Below are 14,149 nucleotides of genomic sequence, written 5' to 3' on the forward strand. Positions count from 1 at the left end.
GATCCCCATGTCGACAATCGCTTGTCAGTTCACTTGTTGGCGAGGATTTGCCAACAAAGGCCAGGATGTTTCTAGAGCCACTGTTACTGGCATTGTGTGGTCAGTGCTTTACACTGGCTGGCAGTTACAGAATGGGCAGCTTAGCACTGCCTTGGGCTCATGTGTCTATAGTCGTGCCGCTGATCCATTAATCCAATTAAGATTTACAATGCTGGCTAAGGCAGAGAGTCTTACCTGTGCAGGAGAGAGAGGATAATGAGAAAAAAAAATTGGCTCTGACGTCATGCACTCCTGCATCACAGGAGAAGCTAAGCTTCTTTACACATGGGGAGATGAAGGAATGCAATATCTGATATGGGTATTGGAGGTCTCGACATGTAAAAGCCATAATCAGGATACTCATCATTCTCTCATTTGTGACCTATGCACTGACCAGTGACCACATGCAAAGATTACAACCATCCGATGATCACTGATATTTGGTGTGTAAACGAAAATGCAGAAAATGTTTATTTTAAAGGCATGTGGTTCTCAAACCAATAGAAAGGCCTCATCCATTGAAACTAGTAGTGTCAATAAATTAAAAAAAATAATAATCATTAATTTTATAAGTTAAAACTGTATGTTCTTCATTGAAAACAAGTGTCTGAGCGAACAAAAACAATTAACTGAAATTTTATGAGTTTTCACATAAGATAGAATTGTCAATTTGTGTGTTTTAGAACCTCGTCTTGATTTTCAGTACTTTAAGCACTTTAATTTTAGTCTAGCCGTCTAGTCTATTGGACAACGCCCTCTGCGTGAGAACTAGCACAAAATGCCTAAAGCAAATGAGATGTATGCAGTGAACGCTAGCAATTTCTACCAAAGTTTAAAAACGTTATATCAACCCAGACTAGTTTTACTAGCCGGTTTTTCCCGACCTCACCTCACTGCATGTCGGTACTTTTCCGCAGGCGGAGCTCTAGCGTTACGTCACGCGTGATACAGCTCCGTGGCTTTTGTTAAGCGCGTGCTCCAGCGTCGCTGTCAAAGCTCGTTCACAGATCTAACAGTCTTTAGACCCGGAACGACAGGGTTGTACGGACGCAGAAACGTGCCATATCTATTGCATTTGCAATATCCACAACCAACAGCTTTTAATTGACCTTAAATATGTCTACCATCGTCTACAATCAAACAGATCGGGTAAGAATCAATCTTATCAGTAATGTGTGAAGCTTCATGCCTCATGTCCTCCTAAGATTCTTTCATACTACGTGTTTATTTTTTTAAGATCTACAACTGAAAATGATTGGCTTCCACGTTGTTATTTTGTGCTACACGTATAGACATTTGTATGTACTCACGCGATTGCCATATGGCGCGTTGTAATCTGCTGTGCAGTCGGCAAATGCATGCGTTGCTCTCATCAGGAAGAATCGCTCGCGTGAGTTCAATGTTTGCAGGGCGCAGAAAACCGTGATTTTTTTTTTAATTATTATTATTTGTACATTGTTTTAATAGTTGTGAAAATAAAGTCAGTCTGTAACGAAGCACTGATTATTAAAATAAATGACTGCTTATTATTAACTGTTATGTATTATACTATTATTAGTAACGATTAAATGAACGAAATAAAGTAAATAATATTGGCCTACAAAATAAACTGGCGGTTTTACAGTTACAGCATGTGTAACGTCACCCATTGATGTAACGTTAACGTTAGTATTGCAGGTTCTGAAATATTGCACTTCCAATTTATTATACATTGGACAAGTATTTCATTTACACCCACTATATTCGTGTCATTTTGTTCTAATCTGAAAAGAGGCTTCATACACTTTCACATTTAGCTGTAAAATTTGATTGTGCTATTGTCATGTGTATGATAACCTTGATTATGTTGTCCACTCACAATTTTAATATTATTTCCATTTTTAAAATTTAAATAATTATTTATCCTTCATAAAAAAGAACATTAAATGCCGACGAACACATGAATGAAATTAATGAAAACCAATGGGACGATTTGTCAAGGTTAAAAAAAAAGAGTGAGTGGCCGGTGTGGTTCATGAAAGCAGTGTTCGTGTATTTTGTCGCAGAACATACATTTTACCTCAACGTTGATCTTTGGTCAGGAGGATGTTAAAATAACGAGCAGGTCCTACTGACCTAGTTTTGGATTTTACTGTAGGCTTGGTCGAGGGGCTCAGAAATGTTCAGGGCTCCGTATGATGCAAGCTTCATTGTGCGGGAAACGTGGATACGAGGCGTGTTGATGGACACCTCATCTGGCCAATCGTATCGCTCGGAATCATACATTCTGGCCTATCAGGATTCGTCAATGTAATGGGGCGTGACCAAAGAAATTTGTCATTGCATGTTTAATCATTTGCAGCTTGCTTCGATATTTGATTAAATTTGAGATTTGGTCTCATACATTTCGTAGATTTTTGAAAATGTATGTAAACTAGGTATATTTGTAGAGATTTAAATTATTTAAACATTATTCTTCACACTGTTTTATGAAGCAGCAGTTAAAATAATTCATTTATGGATGTCTTATTTTATAAAATTCTGTAATTTGCTCATCCTCATGTTGTTCCAAACCTGACTGAATTTCGTCTGTGGAACATGAAAGGAGATGTTAGGCAAAACTGGGTGAACAATCCCTTTTAAAGTATATGGTTAAGTGATATATATGGAAATATGCTGAGGAATTTCTTTTAGTCTGGTTATGGGTGTTGTAGGTATTATTATTATTATTATTCTCTCTATATATGTTCTCGCTACATATCTGTGATAATTTCTACAACCTAACATTGAGTTCCAGACTGTACATCTTATTTACTGTGTTGTACACACAAAATCTCCAGTCATATTTAACAATCCCATTTACAAGTCAGAGGAAGCAGCAGTTTCACTTCTGATAAAGCCGTTTCCGTTCCTTAACTCCACATCTGCCTATGGATGACCTAATTGTCACTGCAGTGCTTCATTTGTAAGGGAAATGTATGCAGCAAACGCTGTGCTCCTTAAACTACAACCTTTGCTTGTGCATTTTGATACATCGATTCTTAGAGAATAGAGATAAAGGGCTGCTTTTTGTATATAGTGATTATTTTTATTTCTTTTTAGAGAATTACTTATCTGTTTAACTGCCTTTCCTCAATTGTATGTTGTGATTAGTGTGAATCACCGGCAGACATTTTCTATGACGACCACTGTGAATAAAATCAGTGTTCTGTCTCTCTCACTTTCAAACATTCTTTCCATACGTGGTGAAGGATTATTCAATTTTTCAGCCTGTTCCCGTGTGAGATCAGCCGGTGGCTCTGTTAGCTCACCCCTTAAATTGTGTTCTCCCATTAACCTTTCTCCATAAAGGTTAGCATTTCATTAGAGAGGGGCAGATATAAATAAAGAAGCTAAGATAAAACCAGCAGCTTTGCTGCCCTTTGCCCTCAGAATGTAATCTATTCATTCACAAAGTAATTTAAAAAAAAAAAACAACCTCTAAATTAAATTAAAAACAATTCTACAAAAGTACTGAACTGTAATTATTATGATGAAACAGTCATAATGTGTGTCCTTTCCATCTTTGTAATTAGGAGTTTATATTTCATAAGCTCTTCTGCTGCCTGTGAGTTTATGGAAAGAGTAGCAGTGTGTTTTAGTTTAGGCTGAGAGGGAGTAAATCGCAAATTTTGGCAGGTGTTATGTAACCCCTGGAAATGCAGCTCAAGCTTTAGTGCACATCTGAATATGATTTTATGATCTACATTTTCACCATGCTTCTTCCACAGCCTCTTATGGTCTTGCACAACCATTTGACCATAATGTTATTTCTTTAGTTGCACACTCAATGCCCTTACTACGCATTTTATGCAGATTCTACATGCGTTTATCACTGTTGTGCAACCATTCATGAGCTCAAAGGTACATCTGGGGATTTGTCGGCTCAGTAAAAGATGCATGTTGGAGCTAATTAGGTACTCTAGACATCCAGAGCCATTCTTTAAAATCATCATCATCATTATTATTTGTATAGCTTTAACAGTGCCAAGGTCTTGATTCCTGGTAAAATTTACTGTGAATCACTTTACATAGAAATTCTGGCAAATGAATAAATCTAAATGTTAGCAAGCCTGTGTGTTTCTGACGCTGACTAATGTAGTTCACCTTTTTCTCAGAGCTGGCGAAGTTCCCAGAGAGAAAGCGTGACTTGCAAGTTGCAAGAAAGGGGTCTCATGACGGAGAACAATATAATTGTATATAATATGCTGCTTGTGGTCATGGCTACACTAAGAGTGGGTTGAACTATCTACAATTGCATAAAAGGAACACAATGTTCTCGTTAGCCTCAGTTTTATTTTTTTTTTGCGATGCATTAAGTTGTTGCTCAATCTGGGTTATCTGTTGAGTACTTCTGCAGAGTCAATAGAACAACTGTTGCTGTGTGTTTCAACCCATTCTTCTCTTTCTCTCTCGCCTCGCTGTCTGTCCCACGCTTACTGACTGAGCGTGCTGTTCTCTGCATGCCAGAGGGGACAAAAAAAGATTATATGCACAAAATGGTCTTTCAAAGTGTTTTTCTGCCACCACGCATTTCAATATCGGTCTGTCTTTTTGTCTGTTCACCCTCTGCTCTGTCAGTAATTGTGTAGGGATGCTGTGGTTGTCAGCACACAATGAACAGATTTGTGAGTCAATCTGAAGCTGCGAAGTCACCGTTGGCTTTATCTGTTGTATGACCCGTAAATGCCCTGGTTTAAAGTATCAATTCCTGATTCCACTCCAAGTGGACCAACGGCTCTCAGATTAAGGTCACTAGTTTGAAACGGGGGAGTTCAGAATTATCAATGAGTGGAAAGTTTCACGTTTTAAGGGTCAATGACATTACTTTTTTTTTTTTTTTTTTTTTTTTATTGCCCTAAAATATTTTAAGTGTTACAGTAGCAGTTTGCAGACCCTCATAAATTTGTGTCAAGAAGATCAATACATATATTAAAATATCAGGGCATTTGACCTTTTACTGACAGGACAAGGTTAATTCAGCTTGTAAAATGGTGTGTACTCCCCAACAACTATAAAAGAATAACTAAGTGTATATATAAATATATTAAAACACATTTTAAAAATACTTGCACTTCATTGTGAACAACCTTATGTTGACCCTTCAATTATTTTATTAAGATTTCTTAATATTTTTTTAAAGCAATAAGTTTGGATTAAGTTCTAGATGTGAGATTTAGTGGAATAAACTTCAGTGTTGAAGATCAGACAGTTGAAACAAGAATGGCTTCAGGCCTTCTAATAAATCATAATTTAATGCTTCCATCTTTTTACTTATCCTTCTACTTGAAAGTGTTTCTCCAATGCCACTTATCTTCAAGAGGAAGCATCTCAATGATGAGGTAAATTAAGGCCTAGAGTTTTCTGATTGCTGTTTTCAATAAACAGCCCCTGTGGAGGATAGAGAAAGATGAGCAGATTATCCAAAGACCTCCACTGCCTGCTCAGAGCATTTGCGCCGACTGAGGCTGAAGTGGATGAAAGGACGTGAGTGGAAAAATACCAGCAGGTTTTCATGCAAAACACAAGGATTCCACAAACTGGAACTCATTTGTTTTTCGCTTAGCATTTTTCCATCCCCACAAAGCTAAAGCCACACCATTGTGGGAATGTGATAAATCCATCAAAATTCCTGACCGAGTGAATTCTTGGTTATGTGACCATCCTCCGCCCCTAAACTTGGGCCATCTGCTGTCTGAAAGGGCTTTGAAAGACCTCTGGAAATTTCCGGAAGCATGTGGGTGTGGTAGAGCCATGTGGTTAACGGGGAAGGACATGGAGAGAATTGGTGTTGGGTGTTGTAGAAACGTTCTGACCAAGGGAGGCTTGATGAGTGCCTTGGAAAAGCATGTCCTGAGATTTAGGCAGCTTCTTGAATAAAGTCTGTATGAAACTGATTCTATCCGGATTAATTTGTACTGTCTGTGCAGCAGAAGTGAAGGCTGATCCCGAATAAGGCACGTGTTTAACACCATGAAAGCGATCAGCAGCGCAAAGCTGGGTCGTTCCACGATCGCCAGCGCCTCTTCCCTTGAGCGTCGCGTGAACCTTTCAATTCCGTTGGTTTATTCCACATCAGTATTAGATGTTGTTGCCATCGACGTTCTAGAAATGTGATCAGTGTTCCTCTATGTGGCTTCATTACAAACCCTTGTTTGTTTGTTTTGTTATTTGTCCTACAGGTTATAATGCACGATCAACATAGAAAAGGTTTGAGTCTATAGCCAACGGGACACCCGAGGACTTGATTGCAGTCACTCTAAGCCTGAGAGTTTGAGTCACCTCTGACCCCCTGCCGTGCCCACTGGTTGCCTGGCATTGCCTTTTCCATCCACTTCAAAGTGAAGGAAGACTAAGGCACTCCCATTCCTGGTTCTACTTCACTCGTGCCTTTTTACGGCTTTCCCAAGTAATCTATCTCTCCCAGACAAACGTCATTCGGTATTAGGTAAGCGCATGACTTATACATGAGGCTTAGTGTTATGTGTGCAAAATAGGATGGATTTATAGTGATTTTAGACGGTGGCTTTTTAGCCAGCAGCTAAAATGAGTGATACATTGTATTTTTTTTTTTTTTGTGTGCGTGGGTGATGTTTATGTAAGAGACACTGTGTGGGATAGATATTTTGAGGTAAAATCATCATAAAATTGACTCAAGTATATTATTGTTTCACAAAGGCTTATATTCCAAAATGATTCCCAACGGATATTTGATCTTCGAGGACGAAAGTTTCCTGGATTCCACCGTGGCCAAGATGAACGCCCTTAGAAAGAACGGACAATTCTGTGATGTGAGACTTCAGGTAACACACCCTTTTTGAACCTTATTATTCTAAGTGTCATTACGAGAAGGCTGAAACATGACTCAGGGAAGAGTGTGTTTCATTATACGCAGGTCTTGGATCTTTGAATGGCCTTTAGCTGTGTGACTTTCATTAACCGACAAAACCAAACCCTCTGTGCTCAGAATATTCAAAGAGTGAATGGAAGCTTTAACAAGAGATTTATAGTTAATTGTCAAGGTTAATTTCCTTTTGCTTTTGTATTTAATGATGCTGCCAAGCCATTACTATTGCTAATGCTAGCATCATGGCGATGACATTTGAATTTACGTTATGCAATTTACTTCCTGCTAGTAAATTAAAACAAACGGTACCTATTTCTTTGTAACAATACCATCATAGACTTAACCTTTGGTCATTTACCTTTGCAGGTGTGCGGCCATGAATTGATGGCTCACCGGGCAGTGCTGGCTTGTTGCAGTCCGTACCTGTTTGAGATCTTTAACAGCGACCTGGAACCTCATGGAATCTCTCATGTGAAGTTTGAGGATCTGGACCCTGAGGCTGTGGAGATCCTTCTCAACTACGCTTACACTGCTCAGTAAGAGAGGCACAACATGCAATCAACCAATCATAGATGGCAATATTGTGGCGATCATCGATTTCTGATATTTAATGTTGCTTTCTGCAGGTTGAAGGCAGATAAAGAGCTGGTTAAGGAGGTTTACTCTGCAGCCAAACGGCTCAAAATGGACAGAGTAAAACAGGTAGGTATATTAAGCATGTGTTTATGAATTTGCGACAGGTTTACTCTTTAGATGAAGCCCTAACTGACTCTTTCGTACCTGCTCCCAGATCTGTGGTGACTACCTTCTTTCCAAGATGGATTCCCAGAGTGCCATCTCCTATCGCAATTTTGCCAGCTGTATGGGAGACGGGCGTCTGCTGGGCAAGATCGACAGCTATATCCAGGAGCATCTTCTGGACGTGTCTGAGCAAGAGGATTTCCTCAAGCTGCCACGCCTTAAAGTGAGCTGACCTTTAATCCTTGGGGTCATGTACTATTCTTGATTGCACGCTTATGCTAAACACGCACTGACTTTTGGTCCGCTTTACAGTTGGAGGTGATGCTGGAGGATAACTTGACCTTGCCTAGTAACGGCAAGCTGTACTCCAAGGTGATCGGCTGGGTGCAACGCAGCCTGTGGGAAAATGGCGAACCCCTGGAGCGACTGATGGAGGAGGTCAGTACTGCGCTCCACTGTGAGCTCCTCTCTCCGTTCCCTCACTTCTTCCCCCTCGTAATTCATCCCATTCACAGATTTAACAGGTCCGTTCACACCAGCCATCTTAACGGTAGAGGTCGGTTGGGTTTGTTCTCTCTGCCTTCCATATATATATTTTTGTTTCCTCTCCCCCTCAACCACAAATCACCCCGCGCCTTTAAGAATATACGTTTAGGTACAGAACGGGGCTGTTACACCCTAGTCCAGGTGAGCCAAACTAAAAGCCTCCTGAATGCTCAGTACTGTGCAGTAACTGCAGCTACTCTGTCTGCTCGCAGAGAGTGACATGGCATGTTGCCGTCCAAATGACATCTCTTTCTTCTCTAAGCAGGTGTGTGAGTGTGTGAGTGAGTGTGTGTGTTCTTTGGGAACCAGCACTAACAGTTCTTCCTCCCCACTGATTTATCTCTCCTTAGGTTTATTAGAGCAAACATCAGCAGGATTCTCACAAGACTGAAGAAACCAAGACTGGGGCCCTCCAGGGTAATGAGTCAGTGAATGAAAGAAAATAACAAAAGAACGAGAGGGAGCTGTGGTGAAACGAGTGCTAGGCTCCTGTCTGTTAATCAAATGCACTCACCAACAGTACACTTTTTTTAAAAACAACTTAAAATGACATTTCAGATCTCCAAGTATCAAACAGTTGAAGACATTCACATTTTAAGTCCACCTAACTCACATATGCATGCATTGCTTATAGCAAAGCAAACCAAAGCATGTCATACAGTTGTTCATGCACACACTTACAGGATATTCAGATGACTGACACACAAATATGAATAGTTAATGCCACTAGGGCATTTTACATTTACACAGTATACACCTGAATACTCATTAAGTACAGATGAAAATAAAGAGAGCCATCGGCTTCATGATGGCGTCTATTATGTGTTTCATCCAAAAAAAAAAAGGAAGTGGAAACTGAATGCAGCTTAGAGGATGTTCTCAAGTCGCTCTCAGTTTTTAGTTCCTTTTAATATGCTTTTGGACACATTCCCAGCAGGGATGGGCAAAAGTACCAGCAATCAAAATTGAGTAAACTACAAGAAGCTACTATAGCTACACCCAAATTGCCTCATTATTAAAAAAAAAATAAAGGAAAGAAAAAAAATATATATTTTTTTATTTTCATTGTTACCAACTGGTCCTAATCAGTTGGCGTCAGCACACAGTCAGTCAAGGGCAGCTTAAAACTTGAGACACCTCTTTGAAAATGTGATACTCATGGTAAAAAAACTGTGCAACTGTGCGTTGCCACATATATACTCAGTCTGTCGAGTGCCCATAGACAAAAAGACTGAAATGCCCATCCTTAATTAACACAGATTTTTTTTTAAGTTATTTGAACTGAATTTTGTATTTTATTTTGTTTTGAATTCTCTTCTTTAAGCTTGAAGACGATCCAATATTTTTTTTCATTTTTTTTAAAATGAGGGACTCATTTTTGAGCTGTAAAAGTTGAAAACCGCTAACCACCAGTGTTGTACTGGAGTTTATGTGATGACGTCTGACTTGACTAACCCCCTCAGCTGAGAAGATGGCCGCAGGATAACAGCTGAACATGCACTGATGAAGCTTGTTTGTTTCCTTCTCCAAACTTGTTGACAAATGAAGGTTCCCAAGATGCTTTGTGGCAAAAAGTATTGTGATCCACATTCTGCTGTTTTCAGTGCAGTGAAAAGTCCCGAAGATCTTCCCGAAATGATCCACAGCAACACTGTGTTCATATTCTTAAAGAAGCTTTTTTACCAGCATCTTGCAGCAAACGAGTACTATGGCCCTCCCCTTCTTAACTTTCCTTCCTTCCCTGACCCACGTAGTTGGGTGCTCTGTTGTCAGTGAGACAGCCACATGGGTTCTGTTGTCCCTGTGTGTTTTGCAGGTGCAAACGCTGTATTATTCGGCTGATCACAAGCTGCTTGATGGGAGCCTGCTTGACGGGCAGGCTGAGGTGTTCGGCACTGAGGATGACCACATCCAGTTTGTGCAGGTACACAACCAGCACCGAGCTCTTCTCAGGCTGGACCTCAGCAGGCCCGTAGCGAACGCTGAATTTAAGTGTAATGCTAGCAGAGCAGCTGCTTTGTTGTGCTGGGCTGTTGAGTCTGAGCGTTTTGAGCTGAAGAGATCACGGTGTGTGCGTGATGAGTGTGTGGATTGGGTTTTAGTGCTGCTTATAGTGTGGCTTTACTTTGGGATTAGATTAATGTAGATATAAGGTCAAAAGTATATTCCAAGGTTCAGTACAAGCACAATCAAAAGAATTTGTGGCATGATCTTGATTATCAACTAATTTCCACTAATTTTTCCAAAAAGAGAAGCGAAAAAATGGGTAAAAGTGATTAGTTTACAATGGAGGTGAATAGGGCCAATTTGTAAATGTTAAAATTCTCACTGTTCCATTAGTATATTCTTAAAATGTAAAGAGTATGCATGTTAACATGATTTTAATGTGAAAAAAAAAATTACTAATCTTCGTCGTAAAGTTATATCCAACTCTGTTGCCACTAATTTCTTCAAAAAGAGAAGCGAAAAACAAAGTAATGGCTAAAATTCCTGTAAATTTGAATATTGAAACCTCCCTAAAGCTCAAATAATACACGTTTTAACAGAAGAATTACAGGATTAGTTCACTTTAAAGTGAAAATTACCCCAAGCTTTATTCACCCTAAAGCCATCCTAGGTGTAAATGACTTTCTTCTTTCTGATGAACACAATTGGAGTTATATTAATAAATATCCAGATGCATCCTAGCTTTCTAATGGCAGTGAACGGGACCAACAAGTATGAAGCTCAAGAAAGTGCATCCATCCATTATAAACATACTCCACACAGCTCTGGGGGGTTAATAAAGGCCTTCTGAAGTGAACCGATACCTTTGCGTAAGAAAAATATCCATATTTAACAATTTATAAAGTAAAAAATCTAGCTTCCGCAAGAAAATTAGCCTTAATTCATTATATTTTGTGGTAATCAACATAATGCCGCAAATGCCGTCGACTGAGCTTAAGTTTCATTGAACCGTGAATATTCCTTTAACCTGATGTAGTCTGCAGTTGATAAGTTGTTGAGTCGGGTTTACGCCTAGACGGGTCTGGGACTGTGTGCGGTTGTATGTGTGTGGACCATGGGCTCGGAGTCTGTAGCTGCACTGTGCCTTTGCAGAAGAAGCCCCTACGTGAGAACGTACACCGACAGCTGAGCACCAGCTCCTCTGGCAGCCTCTCCCCCGGATCTGCCAAACATTCCTGCAAGCAAGAGTGGAAATACATAGCTTCTGAGAAGACCACCAGTACGTTTGCACCTTTGTTGTCTTCATCAGATAATTGAGACTTGTCTGCGGTCCCTTCAATTTATCTTCTTCCTCTTTCTCTCCACAGACAATACATACCTGTGTCTGGCTGTGTTGAACGGCATGCTGTGCGTAATATTTCTGCATGGGCGTAGCAGTCCCCAGGCCTCGCCCTCGGCCACACCTTGCCTGACCAAGAGTCTGAGTTTCGAGGGCCAGCCGCTGGAGGAGGAACCGGAAAAGCTGCTGGCCCCCATGCGCTATGCTCGCTCAGGCCTGGGCATCGCTGCTTTGAGCAGCCGACTCATCGCCGCAGGTTAGTAAGCGGCACAAAGAAACTTTTGAATGTCTTGAAACTTGCTTTCATTAAGCAACTCTGATCTGTTATTCAGGAGGCTACAATCGGGAGGAGTGTTTGAGGACTGTGGAATGTTACGACATGAAGACCGACAGCTGGACTTTCATTGCTCCAATGAGGACTCCACGTGCTCGATTTCAGATGGCCGTGCTCATGGTGTGTACATGGTCAAATGTGTATTAAAAAGTACAGCCTTTGAAAGTGCTGTGAAATAACTTGTTTTTATCCAATCAGGGTCAGCTTTACGTGATGGGTGGGTCCAACGGCCATTCTGATGAACTGAGTTGTGGGGAGACGTACAACCCCATTGCTGACGAGTGGACTCAAGTGCCAGAGCTCAGGACCAATCGCTGCAATGCAGGTAAAACTTCACTTGTAGCATTTAAAATGACTTTTTAATGGTTGGTTTTTCATTTATTTAGATAAAATACTATAGCGTTTTAATATTGACCATATATTGGTTAATGGACCATAACATGAAAACGATTACCTACTGGTTTTAGCCAGAATCTGTGCAACCCTTGGGGATATTTTGAATTTGTCCATTCAACACAGAGAATACAGTAGGTTTAGATTAATCAATTATGGTTTGCTTTCTTCAGGTGTCTGCTCTCTGAACAACAAGCTGTACGTTGTTGGGGGATCAGATCCTTGCGGACAGAAAGGTCTGAAGAACTGTGACGTTTTTGACCCCGTGAGCAAGGCCTGGACCAGCTGTGCCCCTTTAAACATCAGTAAGTCATGTTGACGTCAAAAAATATCTCTATAATTGCTTCCACAGGGGTTTTGGGCACTTAAGAGATCACAATTTAACCATAGAGCAGGGATTACACTGATAAAAAGCCAGATGGATCTGCAGAAAAGGTTCTCAGTGTTATTTTCGTGCATCTACAGGGAGGCACCAGGCTGCCGTGTGCGAGTTGGAGGGCTTCATGTACGTGATCGGAGGAGCAGAATCATGGAACTGTCTGAACAGTGTGGAACGTTACAACCCAGAAAATAACACTTGGACCCTCATTGCCCCAATGAACATAGCCCGCAGAGGAGCTGGAGTGGCTGTCCATGAAGGTACGCCAAGGACAAATTGCCAGTATATGACCATAAAGCTTGTAGAAGGTGACTGATTTACTTTTTTTTTTTTTTTTTTTTTTTTTTGCCTCTCTCAGGTAAACTCTTCGTGGTGGGCGGCTTCGATGGCTCTCACGCTCTGCGTTGTGTTGAAATGTATGACCCCGCCCGCAACGAATGGAGGATGCTGGGTAGCATGTACTCGCCACGCAGCAATGCTGGTGCGGCCGTGCTCGATGATGTCATCTACGCTGTTGGTGGCTTCGATGGAAACGACTTCCTCAACTCGGTTGAAGCCTACAACCCTAAAACAGACGAGTGGAGCCCCTGTGCCGATGCCTTCACCAATTCCTAAGAGCCAGGGGCTGGGAAACCAAATGGGGGCGGGGGGTTATCTCACTCAAACTAACAGGCTTAGTGACGTAATCGTGCTTTGTGATGTCCTGTATGTATGCGGGAGGGTGGGCGGGTGGGTTTTTGAGGCGTGAGGGTGGTCTCGTTGGGTTCTTCTTCACAGGAGTCACCCATGAGGCGGATTTTTCTTACAGTGTTTGGGTGGGGGTGGTCCGTTGGGGGTTGCTGAAAGCAACATTAAGCCTTTGCATATTGCATACTTTATTTTTTTTGTTGTTGTTGTATATATTGTTGTTTCTCTTTTTCCATTTTAAGAAGAATGCCAACATTTATTGCACACTGAGTGTACCTTTTTGAGTTGAGTAGTTTTGAATTTCTTAATTTTTGGCGAGTTGAAGACAGGATTGATTGGTTGAACCCATTAAGGAAGCGATTCAGGTTGAATTTGTTTGCTTTTTTTTCTTTTTCTTTTGCTCACTTCATTTGAAGCTCCATGCTTATACAAAGCCTTATTTTACAAAACATTCAAACACATGGCTTTCCTTTTTGTATCATTAGCCATGACGTAGGATTACTGAACCAATCTTTAAAGATGGCCTTTTTTATATTTTTGATACACTGCAACGTAACCAATAGATAAGATGGATGAGCTAGCAGGCACAAAACACCCATGAGGTTATGAACTTTAACCAGTGCCAGTTTAGTTACACTCACATGCGTATAGTCAACCACGCTTCAATGCTCCAGCTCATTAGATCTTTTGTTACTATTTCTTTTGACTGATTCAAACGAGACGATGCTCATTTCCTTCTTGATATATTCTCCTTTTAATATTTTCTGTGTTTAGTAATTGGAAGCGACAAAAGAGTTTTTTGGTTCTTTGGTTTTGTTTTTTTCCCTCACTTATTTGGCTGAGAAAATTCTGTACTACATTTGTTATGAGCTGATATTT

The 14,149-nt window shown here is 40.6% G+C and overlaps 1 protein-coding gene across 1 annotated transcript; it reads left to right on the plus strand.

Annotated features, from left to right (window-relative positions):
- The first annotated feature begins 1,004 nt into the window (after positions 1-1,004).
- Positions 1,005-13,297, plus strand: ivns1abpa (influenza virus NS1A binding protein a). The gene is made up of 15 exons (XM_067384103.1): positions 1,005-1,188; positions 6,240-6,505; positions 6,736-6,860; positions 7,271-7,440; positions 7,531-7,606; positions 7,695-7,868; positions 7,958-8,083; positions 10,008-10,115; positions 11,291-11,417; positions 11,506-11,733; positions 11,810-11,931; positions 12,010-12,136; positions 12,378-12,509; positions 12,670-12,843; positions 12,942-13,297. Exons 3-15 carry the CDS (start codon positions 6,750-6,752, stop codon positions 13,196-13,198), a joined length of 1,932 nt encoding a protein of 643 aa, XP_067240204.1. The 5' UTR covers positions 1,005-1,188; positions 6,240-6,505; positions 6,736-6,749; the 3' UTR covers positions 13,199-13,297.
- Positions 13,298-14,149: the final 852 nt, after the last annotated feature.

The sequence above is a fragment of the Chanodichthys erythropterus genome, chromosome 4, assembly GCF_024489055.1.
Source record: "Chanodichthys erythropterus isolate Z2021 chromosome 4, ASM2448905v1, whole genome shotgun sequence".
Lineage (NCBI taxonomy): Eukaryota > Metazoa > Chordata > Actinopteri > Cypriniformes > Xenocyprididae > Chanodichthys > Chanodichthys erythropterus.